The sequence below is a fragment of the Aquarana catesbeiana genome, linkage group LG03, assembly GCF_042186555.1.
Source record: "Aquarana catesbeiana isolate 2022-GZ linkage group LG03, ASM4218655v1, whole genome shotgun sequence".
In the NCBI taxonomy this organism is placed as follows: Eukaryota; Metazoa; Chordata; class Amphibia; order Anura; family Ranidae; genus Aquarana; species Aquarana catesbeiana.
Window position 1 is genome coordinate 726,636,857 of NC_133326.1, and position 17,794 is coordinate 726,654,650.

At 44.5% G+C, this 17,794-nt stretch overlaps 1 protein-coding gene across 5 annotated transcripts in view; it reads right to left on the bottom strand.

Moving 5' to 3' along the window:
* Positions 1 to 17,794, bottom strand: part of LOC141133750 (NACHT, LRR and PYD domains-containing protein 3-like) — a 92,001-nt gene that overhangs the window by 32,654 nt on the left and 41,553 nt on the right. For all 5 annotated transcript variants that reach the window (XM_073623285.1, XM_073623284.1, XM_073623282.1 and 2 more), the window contains one exon: positions 6,743 to 6,877. In XM_073623285.1, the coding sequence (XP_073479386.1) occupies positions 6,743 to 6,877 (135 nt within the window). The remainder of the gene's footprint in view (positions 1 to 6,742; positions 6,878 to 17,794) is intronic.

A 17,794-nucleotide genomic window follows, 5' to 3' on the forward strand; every position in this document is an offset into this window, starting at 1 on the left:
AAATGGTGTCACTTTTATTCCTATTACAAGGAATGTAAACATCCCTTGTAATAGAATAAAGCATGACAGGTCCTCTTAAATATGAGATCTGGGGTCAAAAAGTCCTCAGATCTCATATTTGGACAAAAAAAAAAAAAAAAAGTCGTTTGAAAAAGTGATATACAAAAAAAATATGCCTTTAAGAAAAGTGGGCGGAGCTGACGTAATGACGTTGCTTCAGCCGTCCAATGGTATGGAGACGGGTGGCGACCATCTTAGCCTCACTCGTCTCCATACCCAGGCACTGAAAGGTCCCGATCGCCTCCGCTGCTACCGACGGCCCCAGTAAGCGACGGAGGGCACGGGAGAGCGGCGGGAGGGGGGGTGTCACCTCTCCCGTCGCCGATAACGGTGATCTCATGGCGAACCCGCTGCAGAGACCACCATTATCGTACACAGAACCGGCTCCTGTAAAGATGGATACCTCCGTTGTGGCAGCAGCTGCTGCCGTTACCGAGATATCCATCTTCAAAGTGCCGACGTATATGTACAGGAGCCGGTCGCTAAGTGGTTAGCTGTTAATAAAGAAAAAAATTGATGCGCTATCCATACACAATAGATATGACAAATTTAATGTGTAAATAAAGTGCAAAATAGTATAAAAAAAGTGCAAAAACATTCCAATAAGTAGAATATACCATGTTTCCCCGAAAATAAGACCGGGTCTTATATTAATTTTGGCATCAAAAAACACAGTAGGGCAGGTCTTACCATGTGCTGTCTTCTTTCCCCCTCTCCCTCCCTGCCTGTCAGGAATCCCCAGGGTGAACCGAGTAAAAGTGGTAAAAGTGTAAAATCCTATAATCCACTCTATTACAGTGTTATAAGTGTACAATGTGTGTGTTTCTGTAATATAATAGTGCCAAATACCTTCCGTACAGCGCTGCTCAGCGCTTCCGTGACCCGCTGGAGCTCTCTTTCAAGCTCCGAGCACTGTGGGGGGGGGGGGGGGCGAGATCCTAATATATACATTATTCAGTGCTAGTATGTAGAGATGAAACGGTGTAAAGTTCCATGCAGCAATGAGTGCAATTAGGAATAGTCCCAACAGCCAATTATTTAAAGTGGATAGTATCCTCCAAATACATTCTAAAGTGGGTAAGCGATCATCACTTCATGCTCCTCTACAAACCAAAAAAAACAGGCATTCAGATAATCGCAGCGTCTGGCGTCCCTGTGGACAAACTGACATCACCGCTACTCCTGACCACCTGATGTATGTTTCATGCTAATGGACTTCGTCAGTAGCCCCAGCAATGAAGTCCATAAGGACGAAATGTACGTCGGGGCGGTCCAGAGTAGTGGTGACGTCAGTTCATCCACGAGGACGCTCCTGCAATGCACTGCGAGCTGCACAGTGCATTCTGCACCCTGATTGGGCAAAGCTTTGCCCAATCAGGGTGCAGTAAAAGCTGGTTGTTAAGAAAGGGGTCGGGAAGCCAGCTGCCGCGTCCTTAACCACTTCAATACAGGACATTTATGCACCCTTCCTGCCCAGACCAATTTTTAGCTTTCAGCGCTCTCATACTTTGAATGCCAATTACTCAGTCATGCAATACTGTACACAAACAACATTTTTATCATTTTTTTCATACAGATAGAGATTTCTTTTTTATTGGTATTTTATCACCACTGGGTTTATTTTTTGCGACATAAGTAAAAAAAAGAGCAAAATCTTTGAAAAAAAAAAAACACACTTTTTTTTAGTTTCTATGATAACATTTTGCAAATAAGTCATTTTTGTTCATAAATTTGGGCCAAAATGTATACTGCTACATCTCTTTGGTAAAAACAACCCAAATTAGTTTATATTATTTAGTCTCTGTGACAGTTATAGAGTCTACAAGCTAGCTATGGTGCAAATCATTCAAAATTGATCACACCTGATGCAATGACGGCCTATCTCATTTCTTGAGGCCCTGAAATGTCAGGAAGGTACAAATACCCCCCGAAATGACCCTTTTGAAAAGTAATCAGTCAAAAGGTATTTAACCACTTGCTTACTGGGCACCTAAACCCCCCTCCTATCCAGACCAATTTTTAGCTTTCAGCGCTGTCGCACTTTGAATGACAATTGCGCGGTCATACAACACTGTACCCAAATGAAATTTTTATCATTTTTTTCCCACAAATAGAGCTTTCTTTTGGTGGTATTTGATCACCTCTGCAGCTTTTATTTTTTGTTAAAAAAATTTAAAAAGACCGAATTTAAAAAAAAAAAATTATTTTTTTTTTATATTTTGTTATAAAATTTTTAAAAAGGGTAATTTTTCTCCTTCATTGATGTAAGCTGATGAGGCGGCACCAATGGGCACTGATAGGTGGCAGTGATGGGCACTGATGGGTGGCAGTGATGGGCACTGATGGGTGGCAGTGATGGGCACTGATTGGTGGCAATAATGGGCACTGATCTTGTACACTGCTAGGTGGCACTGATTGGCACCACTGGTGGGCATTGTTAGGTGGCAATGGTGGGCATTGATAGGTGGCACTTGTAGGCATTGATAGGTGGCACTTATGGGCATTGATACGTGGCACTGGTGGGCACTGTGGTGTGGCAATGTCAGGTGGCACTGGCAGGGGGTACTTGTGGCACAATTGAGGCATTATTGCCTCCTCCTCTTCGGGACCGATGTCCCTTGCTGGTGAGCCGGTAATCGTTTTTTTTTTCTCCTCGCACTGTCAGCGCGAGGAGAAAAAAAAAACGATCACAGAGCTTTTGTTTTGGTCATGTGATCAGCTGTCATTGGCTGACAGCTGATCACATGGTAAGGGGCTGGGACCTGATCGCAGCTCTGCGCGCGCCTTAGGGGCGTGCACAAGCGCTGTTCACGTGGGCAGTACATGTGACCGGCTGTGATTGGATACAAGCGGTCACGTGGTAAAGAGCCATTTTTATCAGCTGTTTACATGGATCTGGGATGGGCTGTGTCCGAGGGAAATGCCTCTTATCCGATCGCTGCTCCGAGGGCCCGCGGGGGCCCGCGGGGGCCCGCAGGAGCGGCGAGAAGCCGAGGACGTCATATGACACCCGCTCAGGATGGGAGATGCCATCTGCGGACAACATATGACTATAGCCCGGTACTGAAGTGGTTAACAACCGATGACTCATCAGCTGTCAATGGGCTTCCCTGCTCACAGCTGTCTAAAAAAAAAAAATAGTTTTATTTTAAGGATAACCCCACACCACAAAAAAACAGTGTGGGGTTCCCCAAAAAATCCATACCAGCCTAGCAGGTCAGGAAAGGAGAGGAGGAGGGGGGCAAGTGAATGCCCCCCCCTGAACCATACCAGGCCACATACCCTCAACATGGAGGGTGTCCCCATGTTGATGGGGACACGGGTCTCTTCCCCACAACCCTGTATTGTGGTTGTGGAGGGTTTGCGGGCAGGTGGCTTATCTGGAAGGCCCCATTAACAAGTGGGCCCCTGGATCCCAGGCCCAACCCTATGTTAATGAGTATGGGGTACTATGTACCCATTCACCAAAAAAGTGTCAAAAAGTAATAAAAACACAGAAAGAGTTTTTCACATTTCCTTTAATATCAAATAGAAAAAAATAGTGTTCCCCAATGTAAATCTATCATCAATCACGCCGCCTGCCGCACCTGAAAAAGAACAAAAAAAAGCTTTGCACTCATTGACCGCTGACCGCCGAATGCCTCCTCCGCCTTTGACAGTTCTTATATAGGTAAGGGTGGGGCCACCTGGCGATGTCACCTGGTGGCACTACCCCTTTGTGATATCTCCAACCCAGCATGCACTGGTCAGTGATGGGGCGGTGCCACCAGGTGGTGTCACCAGGTGGCCCCACCCTTACGTATATAAGAACTGTCAAATGGCAGAGGAGGCATTTGGCGGTCAGCTGTCAATGAGTGCAATTCGGGTGTGGCGGGCAGCGTGATTGACGATGGATTTACATTGGGAAACACTATTTTTTAGAATTTTTTAATAAAGGAAATGTGAAAAACTGTCTGTGTTTTTATTACTTTGACACTTTTTTGGTGAATGGGTAGGGGTACATTGTACCCCATACTGATTAACATAGGGGTGGGCCTGGGATCTGGGGGCCCACTTGTTAAAGGCGGTCAGCCATCAATGAGTGCAAAGCTTTTTTTCTTTTTTGGGTGCGGTGGGCGTGATTGATGATGATTGACACCGTTTTTTATTTTTTAATAAAGGAATTGTCAGACGGTCTTTTTTTTTTTAACTTTTTTGATACTTTTTTGGTGAATGGGCAGGATCTGGGAGGCCCCCTTGTTATAGGGGGCTTCCAGATTCTGATAAGCCCCCGCCCACAGACCCCTACAACCACAGCCCAGGGTCACGGGGAAGAGACCCTTGTCCCCATCAACCTGGGGACAAGGTGCTTTGGCACGGTGGGTGCAGAATCCCCCTGCCCCAAAGCACCCCCCCATGTTGAGGGCATGTGGCCTGGTATGGTTTAGGAGGTAGGGCGCTCGCTCGCCCCCCCTTTCCTGACCTGCCACCTGCATGCTCGGATAAGGGCCTGGTATGGATTTTGGGGGGGCCACACACTGTTTGTAAAAAAATGTTGGCGTGGGGCCATTTTTCCTTTCTTTGGTGCTGGCAACTGCCCTTCAGAGTACCCGAATACCAGTCACCAGCCCATCTGAGTACCCGAGTACCTGAGTACCTGTCACAGTCCATATGAGTACCTGAGTACCTGTCACAGTCCATCTGAGTACCCGAGTACCTGTCACAGTTCATCTGAGTACCTGTCACAGTTCATCTGAGTACCTGTCACAGTTCATCTGAGTACCCGAGTACCTGTCACAGTTCATATGAGTAACAAGTACCTGTCACCGCCTTTCAGATTACCCAAATACCAGTCACCAGCCCATCAGAGTACCCAAGTACCTATCTGTAGCTCATCAGAGTACCGGAGTACCTGTCACCAGCCCATCAGAGTACCCGAGTGCCTGTCACCAGCCCATCAGAGTACCCGAGTACATGTTACCAGCCCATCAGAGTACCAGTGTACCTGTCTGCAGCCCATCAGAGTACCCGAGTACCTGTCTGAAGCTCATCAAGTTACCCAAGTACCTATCTGCAGCCCATCAGAGTACCAGAGTACCTATCTGCAGCCCATGCCTCATGGAATATACATTGGGGTGTCTGCTTTCCAAAATGGGGTCATTTTGTGGGTAATTCCACTGTCCTGGTGCTCCAGGGCCTTCAAAAATATGATAGGTAGGAATGAAATGAGATGTGTAATGTATGCTCCTAGAACGCCTAAAGGTACTACTTCAATGTTGGGCCTCTGTATGTGGCCAGGCTTTGTAAAAGTAGCAGAATGTATTTTGGGGTGTAATTTTTGCTATATACATGCTAAGTGTTGGAAATATCTTATAAATTGACAACTTTGTGTAAAAAAAATGCGTTTTAATTTTTTATACACATTTTCCAAAAACTTCTGGAAAAAAATAAACCATTCAAAAGACTCATTATGCCTTATAGATTATACGTTGGGGTGTTAGCTTTCCAAAATGGGGTCATTTTGTGGGAAATTCCATTGTCCTGGTGCTCCAGGGCCTTCAAAAGTGTAATAGGTGGTTGAGAAATGAGATGTGTCATTTATGCTCATAGAACGCTCGTAGAAGGTGCTACTTCAATGTTGGGCCTCTGTATGTGGCCAGGCTGTGTAAAAGTCTCACACATGTGGTATCGCCATACTCGGGAAGAGTAGCAGAATGTATTTTGGGGTGTAATTTGTTGTATGCATATGCTGTGTGTGAGAAATAACCTGATAATATGACAATTTTGTAAAAAAAAAAAATCTTCATTTTGCAAAGAATTGTGGGAAAAAAATTACAATTTTAAAAAACTCACCATGCTATTTACTTAATACCTTGGAATGTCTACTTTCTAAAAAAAAGGGGCCATTTGGGGGGGGGTATACTTACTTTCCTGACTTGCTAGTGTCTCAAGAAATGAGATACACCTGATGTACTGATGGCTTGATCAGATGTGATCAATTTTCAGTGATTGGCACCATAGCTTGTAGACTCTATAACTTTCACAAAGACCAAATAATATACACTAATTTAGGTTATTTTTACCAAAGATATGTAGCAGTATAAATTTTGGCCAAAAATGAAGAAAAATTACTAATTTGCAAAATTTTATCACAGAAACAAAGAAAAAGTCCTTTTTTCACAAAATTTATGACTGAGTAATTGTCATTCAAATTGTGAGAGCGCTGAAAGCTGAAAATTGGTCTGGGCAGGAAGGGGGTGTAAGTGCTCAGTATTGAGGTGGTTAAGCTCCTACCACCAGAAAGGCAACCCCTCCCCGGACATTTATCCATCATTCTTATAGTGTTTTCAAAGCTTCATAAACACAATGAAGACACATCATAAATGTCATAGAAGTTACTGAGCATTGCTTCCTTCTACATAATCATCACACGTGTGAGTGAGCCCTAAGGGTTTATATCAAATCCTTTTTACTGCTTGTTAGGAATATGTTGTCCATTGTACATAGCCTGGTCACTGTTCTACTATAAGGAGAACCCCAAATCCCATGGATGAGATTACAAAGAAAAAGATTCCCTCCATGAGAAGAGGACAGGTGATAGAAGATTCTACATCAGTGAGGAGATAGAAGGAAACACTGAGAGATTGGAACAATCACAAGACGTCACATTTCCCAATCACTGCAGATCACAGATTTATCTTACTCTAAGTCCTGAATTTTACTCTCCGGGTTAATCAGAAAGGAAAGCGTATCAGACTTCCTTTTATATCCTGGAGCAGAGGACATTTCTTCATCTTCTGCCAGACAATCTTTACTGGAAATAGTACATTCCCGAAATCTAAAACACAATAATGAAATAATAATTACCACCAAGAGTGTATGACCTCAAATAACAATGTAACACAAAACATTTCCCTTCCACATGTCTGCCTTCCCTCTGGCTCTACATTCTCATACTGGACCTGATGAGTACTTTTCATTGGTGGCTTTGAGCGGTCTTTGAAGTCACACTCCAGAAAAAACATATTCCCCTGCTGACGTCAGTCTTGAGGGGAGGAGGAGGAGGAGAGAGCCGGCGTGTCACGTGACTGCTGATCAGCGCTCACAGATAAGGTATATACAGCTTTTTTTTATACAACACACACACGAGTGGGACGTATTATTAGAAGACAGAGCAGATTATATAATATAAATATAATATAATATATTATATAAATATATAATTATTAATATATAATTATGTAGTTATTAAAACAGCAGTAGGGTAGGTGGGGGGGACAAGGAGGCAGGGGTGGGCACTGACATGGGAGCCGACAAGCTCAATGAGGAGAGACAGCAGGGCTGCGGATGACTAAGACATGTAAACTGACCACAGAGTCAGGGCTCAGCAGCCCTGACACCATGGTCAGTTTACATAGGGGAGGGGAGAAATTGGCAGGATCAGCCAGGTTTTTTAGGTTACAGGGGTCCAATTGACACAGCACAAGAACTGTGTCATATAACATGCTTTAAAGGAGCAGGATCCGTTTTTTGGGTGGGGTTAACATATGCTTTAAAATTTAATAGTGTATGCAATCCAACACAAATAGCTTAACCACTTGCCGACCAGCCGTTGTCATTATACGGCGGCAGGTCAGCACAATCCCACGATGTACATTGGCTCCTTTAAGCAGGATAGCAGGCCCGCACATGCCCGCTGCACTGCGGGGGTGCCGATGCGCCTGACCGGCAGTCGCAATGACCACCGGCCATGCACGATCGCGGGCACGAGAGGCAGAACAGGGACGTGTGTGTGTAAACACACAAATCCCTGTCCTGTTCTGTGAGGAGAGGAGAGGCAGATTGTGAGTTCCTACTAGCTAGGAACCACAATCTGTCATTTCCTCCAGTCACTCCCATCCCCCTAAAGTTAGAACACACCCTGGCGAACACATTTAACCCCTTCATCCCCCCTAGTGTTAACTTCTTCCCTGCCAGTGACATTTATACAGTAATCAGTGCATTTTTATAGCACTGATCGCTGTATAATTGTCAATGGTCCCAAAAATGTGTCAAAAGTGTCCGATCTGTCTGCCATAATGTCGCAGTCCTGATAAAAATTTCAGATCGCCGCCATTACTAGCAAAAAAAAAATAATAATAATAAAAATTACCTTAAATCTTTCCCCTATTTTGTAGACGCTATAACTTTTGCACAAACCAATCAATATACGTTTATTGCGATTTTTATTATAAAAAATATGTAGAATATATATCGGCCTAAACTGAGAAAAAAATTTGCTTTTTTTTTTTAAAAAAAGGGGATATTTATTATAGCAAAAAGTACAAAATATTGTGTTTTTTTTCAAATTGTCGGTCTTTTTTTGGTTATAGCGCAAAAAATAAAAACCACAGAGGTGATCAAATACCACCAAAAGAAAGATCTATTTGTGGGAAAAAAGGACGTCAATTTTGTTTGGGTACAAAGTCGCACGACCGCGCAATTGTCAGTTAAAGCAATGCAGTGCCGTATTGCAAAAAATGGCCTGGTCATTGAGCAGCCAAATCTTCTGGGGCTGAAGTGGTTAACCTGCAGCAAGCAAAGAATGAGCCTGTGATTGTGTCTGTGATATCCTGACACATGATGACTGTGCCTCTGATATCCTGACACATGATGACTGTGCCTCTGACATCCTGACACAAGATGAGTGTGCCTCTGATATCCTGACACATGATGACTGTGCCTCTGATATCCTGACACATGATGACTGTGCCTCTGATATCCTGACACAAGATGAGTGTGCCTCTGATATCCTGACACAAGATGAGTGTGCCTCTGATATCCTGACACATGATGACTGTGCCTCTGACATCCTGACACAAGATGAGTGTGCCTCTGATATCCTGACACATGATGACTGTGCCTCTGATATCCTGACACATGATGACTGTGCCTCTGATATCCTGACACAAGATGAGTGTGCCTCTGATATCCTGACACAAGATGAGTGTGCCTCTGATATCCTGACACAAGATGAGTGTGCCTCTGATATCCTGACACAAGGTGAGTGTGCCTCTGATATCCTGACACAAGATGAGTGTGCCTCTGATATCCTGACACAAGATGAGTGTGCCTCTGATATCCTGACACAAGGTGAGTGTGCCTCTGATATCCTGACACAAGATGAGTGTGCCTCTGATATCCTGACACAAGGTGAGTGTGCCTCTGATATCCTGACACAAGATGAGTGTGCCTCTGATATCCTGACACAAGATGAGTGTGCTTCTGATATCCTGACACAAGATGAGTGTGCTTCTGATATCCTGACACATGATGACTGTGCCTCTGATATCCTGACACAAGATGAGTGTGCCTCTGATATCCTGACACAAGATGAGTGTGCCTCTGATATCCTGACACAAGATGAGTGTGCCTCTGATATCCTGACACAAGATGAGTGTGCCTCTGATATCCTGACACAAGATGACTGTGCCTCTGATATCCTGACACAAGATGACTGTGCCTCTGATATCCTGACACAAGATGAGTGTGCTTCTGATATCCTGACACAAGATGAGTGTGCCTGTGATATCCTGACACATGATGACTGTGCCTCTGATATCCTGACACAAGATGAGTGTGCCTCTGATATCCTGACACAAGATGAGTGTGCCTCTGATATCCTGACACAAGATGAGTGTGCTTCTGATATCCTGACACATGATGACTGTGCCTCTGATATCCTGACACAAGATGAGTGTGCCTCTGATATTCTGACACAAGATGAGTGTGCTTCTGATATCCTGACACATGATGACTGTGCCTCTGATATCCTGACACAAGATGAGTGTGCCTCTGATATCCTGACACAAGATGAGTGTGCTTCTGATATCCTGACACATGATGACTGTGCCTCTGATATCCTGACACAAGATGAGTGTGCCTCTGATATCCTGACACAAGATGAGTGTGCCTCTGATATCCTGACACAAGATGAGTGTGCTTCTGATATCCTGACACATGATGACTGTGCCTCTGATATCCTGACACAAGATGAGTGTGCTTCTGATATCCTGACACAAGATGAGTGTGCTTCTGATATCCTGACACAAGATGAGTGTGCTTCTGATATCCTGACACAAGATGAGTGTGCCTGTGATATCCTGACACAAGATGAGTGTGCCTGTGATATCCTGACACATGATGACTGTGCCTCTGATATCCTGACACAAGTTGAGTGTGCCTCTGATATCCTGACACAAGATGAGTGTGCCTCTGATATCCTGACACAAGATGAGTGTGTCTGTGATATCTTGACACAAGATGAATACTGTGGCTGCTTGACAAGATGTAAGTGTGGCACAGAGTTCTGTAGGTGTAAGGAGAAAGAAAGACAACACTGTCTGCATGCAGTGTCTCTTATCAGGAGAGGATGGGCAGGTGTCTGCTCACTGATCCCTGTGACTAGTGGTGTTAAAGACAGGGTATGAAGGATCTGCAGAAACTCGCTTGGGGGATGGCATCTAACCTCGCGTTGCACCATAGCCCAGCTGGATCTGGTGTGAATGGAGTAGAAGCGGCCTCCAGGCTGCCGCCGAACAACCAGAAGAGGCTTGTAATGGATACCCTTAAATGCAGCTCAGCGAAGCTGGCCCCCCTACAATCAGCACAAATAAAAACTCAAGTGTGTTTCTTTAGTGCTACGTTTGTGCTGTTTTGTGCCGTAAAAATTTACATTTGTGCTGCTTTTATTTTTAAGATATTAGCAATTGTTTTTTCCAGACTGTGACATCACCTAGCCCCCCTACAACACCCAAATGACACAAAACTGGTCTCGTTGGTTAGTGCTACGTTTGTGCTGTTTTGTGCTGCTAAAAATTCCGTTCTATCTTTTATCGTTTTTGCGTTATTAATGATTTATTAAAGGTCACCAAAGGTCAGTCAGCCCCCCTACAATGCCCAAATGACGCAAAACTGGTCTCGTTGGTTAGTGCTACGTTTGTGCTGTTTTGTGCTGCTAACATTTCCGTTCTATCTTTTATCGTTTTTGCGTTATTAATGATTTATTAAAGGTCACCAAAGGTCAGTCAGCCCCCCTACAACGCCCAAATGACACGAAACTGGTCTCGTTGGTTAGTGCTACGTTTGTGCTGGTTTGTGCTGCTAAAATTTTTATTTGTGCTGTTATGGTTTTTAAGTTATAACAGTTTTTTTTTTTTTCAAACCCCACTCACTTTGCCCACCCTACAATCAGCACAAATAAAAACTCAAGTGTGTTTCTTTAGTGCTACATTTGTGCTGTTTTGTGCTGCTAAAATTTCCGTTCTACCTGTTATCGTTTTTGCGTTATTAATGATTTATTAAAGGTCACCAAAAGTCAGTCAGCCCCCCTACAACACCCAAATGACACAAAACTGGTCTCGTTGGTTAGTGCTACGTTTGTGCTGTTTTGTGCTGCTAAAAATTCCGTTCTATCTTTTATCGTTTTTGCGTTATTAATGATTTATTAAAGGTCACCAAAGGTCACTCAGCCCCCCTATAATGCCCAAATGACACAAAACTGGTCTCGTTGGTTAGTGCTACGTTTGTGCTGTTTTGTGCTGCTAAAATTTCCGTTCTATCTTTTATCATTTTCGTGTTATTAATGATTTATTAACGGTCACCAAAGGTCAGTCAGCCCCCCTACAATGCCCAAATGAGACGAAACTGGTCTCGTTGGTTAGTGCTACGTTTGTGCTGGTTTGTGCTGCTAACATTTTTATTTGTGCTGTTATGGTTTTTAAGTTATAACAGTTTTTTTTTTTTTCAAACCCCACTCACTTTGCCCACCCTACAATCAGCACAAATAAAAACTCAAGTGTGTTTCTTTAGTGCTACATTTGTGCTGTTTTGTGCTGCTAAAATTTCTGTCCTACCTTTTATCGTTTTTGCGTTATTAATGATTTATTAAAGGTCACCGAAGGTCACTCAGCCCCCCCTACAACACCCAAATGACACAAAGCTGGTCTCGTTGGTTAGTGCTACGTTTGTGCTGTTTTGTGCTGCTAAAATTTCCGTTCTATCTTTTATCATTTTCGTGTTATTAATGATTTATTAACGGTCACCAAAGGTCCCTCAGCCCCCCTATAATGCCCAAATGACACAAAACTGGTCTCGTTGGTTAGTGCTACGTTTGTGCTGTTTTGTGCTGCTAAAATTTCCGTTCTATCTATTATCGTTTTTGCATTATTAATGATTTATTAAAGGTCACCAAAGGTCACTCAGCCCCCCTATAATGCCCAAATTACATGAAACTGGTCTCGTTGGTTAGTGCTACGTTTGTGCTGGTTTGTGCTGCTAAAATTTTTATTTGTGCTGTTATGGTTTTTAAGTTATAACAGTTTTTTTTTTTTCAAACCCCACTCACTTTGCCCACCCTACAATCAGCACAAATAAAAACTCAAGTGTGTTTCTTTAGTGCTACATTTGTGCTGTTTTGTGCTGCTAAAATTTCTGTCCTACTATCACATACCTGATCGGAGGCTGAAGTGCTGGGAGAGCTTCCCTTGCGACTAAGTGCAGAGCGCTCCCTGGAGGTGGTACAGGGGGAGCTATACTCAAAGCGGCAGGGGTTGCTGGCTGCGGCAAGCTGAGATGAAGCAGAGAAGTCCACTGGTGGGCAGCTGACGAGCAGGGTAGACTGCTAGGTAGGGGTACCTCGGAAGTACCAGATGAGATCGTACAGCAGGAAGTACCAGGAGCAGTGTCAGGAGCCAGGCCGGGGTTCATACACAGGACAGCAAACAGTAGCAAAGTCTATAGAACAAGCCAGGGGTCATACACGGTGCAGCGGATCAAACAGTAGCAAAGTCCATAAAACAAGCCAGGGGTCATACACAGTGCAGCAGATCAAACAGTAGCAAAGTCCATAAAACAAGCCAGGGGTCATACACGGTGCAGCAGATCAGAGCGGAGTAACAGGAACGAGCCAAGGGTCAAGCCGGGGTAAGTACAGATCAGATAGGTCAAGACAAGCCGGGTCGTTTAGCAGATAATCCAAGACAACAGAAACAGGAACTGAGGAATACACAGGAAGCTGAAGATCATGCAGCAGTTGGTGACTGCTGCAACATGCTTTAAATAGTATGCTTGGTGCCTGGAGTCTCTCACGTGGTGTGTGTGATTTGGCGTGCAGGTGTTCGCATTAGTGCTGGAGAATTTGTGTTAATTGATACAGGATTCTGCTGGCCATAGATGTTAGTTCTCCTGCGGGTTAGTCCCTGACACCTACCTTTTATCGTTTTTGCGTTATTAATGATTTATTAAAGGTCACCGAAGGTCACTCAGCCCCCCCTACAACACCCAAATGACACAAAACTGGTCTCGTTGGTTAGTGCTACGTTTGTGCTGTTTTGTGCTGCTAAAATTTCCGTTCTATCTTTTATCATTTTCGTGTTATTAATGATTTATTAACGGTCACCAAAGGTCCCTCAGCCCCCCTATAATGCCCAAATGACACAAAACTGGTCTCGTTGGTTAGTGCTACGTTTGTGCTGGTTTGTGCTGCTAAAATTTTTATTTGTGCTGTTATGGTTTTTAAGTTATAACAGTTTTTTTTTTTTTCAATCCCCACTCACTTTGCCCACCCTACAATCAGCACAAATAAAAACTCAAGTGTGTTTCTTTAGTGCTACATTTGTGCTGTTTTGTGCTGCTAAAATTTTTATTTGTGCTGTTATGGTTTTTTAGTTATAACAGCTTGTTTTTATATTTGTGCTTTTTTGCGTCATAATAATAAAAATTCGTGCTGCTTTTATTTTTAAGATAATAGCAATTTGTTTTTTCCAGATGATGACATCACCCCGCTCTCCTGTCACATACCTGGTTAGTGAGCTCCTGGTTAGAAAGCAGCCATGGGAGCACAGTGAGGTCTGAGTGCCTGTGATCAGTCCAGTAGACTGCGTGGTGGAAGCAGTCAGCAGGTGGATGTGGCGGCAGAACCAGCTGGTGGCAGATGAGCTGGCACTGAGCTTGGCTGGTGGCAGACTGTGGGTAAGCAGCTGGAAGCAGGAGACAGATGAGACCTTGCTGGGCTGAAGAGCTGTAGCAGGCTGGATGAGCAGGATGCAGGGTCAGATGAGCCGGATCCATAATGGTCAGGCAGATCAGGCATAGACGGCACACAACAGGATAATCGGGTCACAAACCAAGTCAGCAACAGGAGGTAGATCAGGCAAGAAGAGAAGGCAGAAGCAGAATCCAGAGACAAGCCAAGGTCAGGGCAGGTAACAGTCAAACGGAGGTCAGGAGCAAGCTGGGTTAGGATCAGAGGTCAAACACAGGAATCAGGAATGAACACACAGAAGCGGCACACCAAATTGCAGCCTGTTTAAATAGTCTGTCTGGTGCCAGCATTGGTGACAGGCTCACGCTCATCTGCCCAGCCAGTTGCCAGTCTGCGCATGCGCATATGTATGTACAGGGAGACATCATTTGTGCTATGCGAAAGCCTTCCCTGACATCCCCTACAGCAGCCAAACAAAATGAAAACGGGCTGGTTGGTTAGTGCCACGTTTGTGTTGATTTGTGCCTATTTACTTTCCATTCTGTGACGGCGTCTCTTCGTCTGACGGCTCTTAAATAACTGGGTGGCCCCGCCCCCTCTGACGCACGGGACATGACGGGACTTCCCTGTGGCATTCCCCGTGACGTCACAGGGAAGTCCCGTCAAGTCACCGTGCGTCAGAGGGGGGCGGGGTCACCGGGTGGCCCCGCCCCCGTTTTTTAAGAGCCGTCAGACGAAGAGACGCCGTCACACAGCGGGAGCCTCCCTTCATGACAGCATGGGTGCGGAGCGGCCCGGAGAAGAAAATGAAGAAGAGAAGAAGAGAAGAAGGAAGAAGAGAAGAGGATGAAGAAGAAGATGAAGAGAAAAGCGGGAGCCTCCCCTCATGCCATGGGTGCGGAGTGGCCCGAGGAGAAGAAGATAGAAGACGCCGCGGAGGAGATGCTGGACGAGAACGCTGGAGGAAGAACCAGAAGAGCCAGAAGAACCAGAAGAAGATGAAGGAAGAAAGAAGAAGCATTTAAATAAAGGAATTGTCAAAAACTGTCTCTTGTCATTTTTAACATTTTTGACAGTTTTTTAGTGAAATGGCAGGGGTAAGTACCCCCTTACCATTTCACACGGGGGGGGGGCGGGATCTGGGGGTCCCCTTGTTAAAGGGGGCTTCCAGATTCCGATAAGCCCCCCGCCTGCAGACCCCCACAACCACCGGCCAGGGTTGTGGGGATGAGGCCCTTGTCCTCATCAACATGGGGACAAGGTGTTTTGGGGGGCTACCCCAAAGCACCCTCCATTTGTTGAGGGCATGTGACCTGGTACGGTTCAGGGGGGGGGCGCACTCTCGTCCCCCCCCCTTTTCCTGCGGCCTTTGTTTTTGTTTTTTTTTTTGGCGCGGGGTTCCCCTTAAAATCCATACCAGACCTGAATGGTCTGGTATGGAATTTAGGGGGAACCCCACGTCATTTTTTTTTTTAAATTTTGGCCGGGGTTCCCCTTAATATCCATACCAGACCTAAAGTGCCTGGTATTGAATTTAGGGGGACTCCCACATCATTTTTTTTTTAAATTTTGGTTCGGGATTTCCCTGTGGGGAATTCCCATGCCGTTTTTATCAATGAACTTCTATGTGTATTGTCGGCAATGCAATAGCCGCGGGTAGTTTTAAATGGCTTTTTTTCCTTCAAAACGTCATTTTGCTGTCAGACTGTTCTAAACACAGGAAACATGCGTCCCTTTACAGGCATACTATAGACACCCCCCAGGTACGAAATTTAAAGGGATATTACACTTTTATTGTTTGACATTATTAAAATCACTGCTCCTGAAAAAACGGCCGTTTTTAAAACTTTTTTTTGCATTGATCCATGTCCCCTGGGGCAGGACCCGGGTCCCCAAACACTTTTTATGACAATAACTTGCATATAAGCCTTTAAAATTAGCACTTTTGATTATTCATGTTTGTGTCCCATAGACTTTAACGGTGTTCGCGTGTTCGAGCAAACTTTTTTCCTGTTCGCATGTTCTGGTGCGAACCGAACAGGGGGGTGTTCAGCTCATCCCTACTCCTGACCTCCGTTTGACTGCTACCAGCCCTGACCTTGGCTTGTCTCTGGATTCTGCTTCTGCCTTCTCTTCTTGCCTGATCCACCTCCTGTTGCTGACTTGGTTTGTGACCCGACTATCCTGTTGTGTGCCGTCTATGCCTGATCTGCCTGACCATTATGGACCCGGCTCATCTGACCCTGCATCCTGCTCATCCAGCCTGCTACAGCTCTTCAGCCCAGCAAGGTCTCATCTGTCTCCTGCTTCCAGCTGCTTACCCACAGTCTGCCACCAGCCAAGCTCAGTGCCAGCTCATCTGCCACCAGCTGGTTCTGCCGCCACATCCACCTGCTGACTGCTGCCACCACGCAGTCTACTGGACTGATCACAGGCACTCATACCTCACTGTGCTCCCATGGCTGCTTTCTAACCAGGAGCTCACTAACCAGGTACGTGACAGGAGAGCAGGGTGACGTCATCATCTGGAAAAAAACAAATTGCTATTATCTTAAAAAAAAAGCAGCACACATTTTTATTATGACACAAAAAAGCACAAATATAAAAACAAGCTGTTATAACTAAAAAACCATAACAGCACAAATAAAAATTTTAGCAGCACAAACCAGCACAAATGAGGCACTAACCAACGAGACCAGTTTTGTGTCATTTGGGTGTAGTAGGGGGGCTGAGTGACCTTTGGTGACCTTTAATAAATCATTAATAACGCAAAAACGATAAAAGGTAGGACAGAAATTTTAGCAGCACAAAACAGCACAAATGTAGCACTAAAGAAACACACTTGAGTTTTTATTTGTGCTGATTGTAGGGTGGGCAAAGTGAGTGGGGTTTGAAAAAAAAAACTGTTATAACTTAAAAACCATAACAGCACAAATAAAAATTTTAGCAGCACAAACCAGCACAAACGTAGCACTAACCAACGAGACCAGTTTCGTGTCATTTGGGCATTGTTGGGGGGCTGACTGACCTTTGGTGACCTTTAATAAATCATTAATAACGAGAAAACGATAAAAGATAGAACAGAAATTTTAGCAGCACAAAACAGCACAAACGTAGCACTAACCAACGAGACCAGTTTTGTGTCATTTGGGCATTATAGGGGGGCTGAGTGACCTTTGGTGACCTTTAATAATTCATTAATAACGCAAAAACGATAATAGATAGAACGGAAATGTTAGCAGCACAAAACAGCACAAACGTAGCACTAACCAACGAGACCAGTTTTGTGTCATTTGGGCGTTGTAGGGGGGCTGACTGACCTTTGGTGACCTTTAATAAATCATTAATAACGCAAAAACGATAAAAGGTAGAACGGAAATTTTAGCAGCACAAAACAGCACAAATGTAGCACTAAAGAAACACACTTGAGTTTTTATTTGTGCTGATTGTAGGGTGGGCAAAGTGAGTGGGGTTTGAAAAAAAAAAAAAACTGTTATAACTTAAAAACCATAACAGCACAAATAAAACTTTTAGCAGCACAAACCAGCACAAACGTAGCACTAACCAACGAGACCAGTTTCGTGTCATTTGGGCATTGTTGGGGGGCTGACTGACCTTTAGTGACCTTTAATAAATCATTAATAACGAGAAAATGATAAAAGATAGAACGGAAATTTTAGCAGCACAAAACAGCACAAACGTAGCACTAACCAACGAGACCAGTTTTGTGTC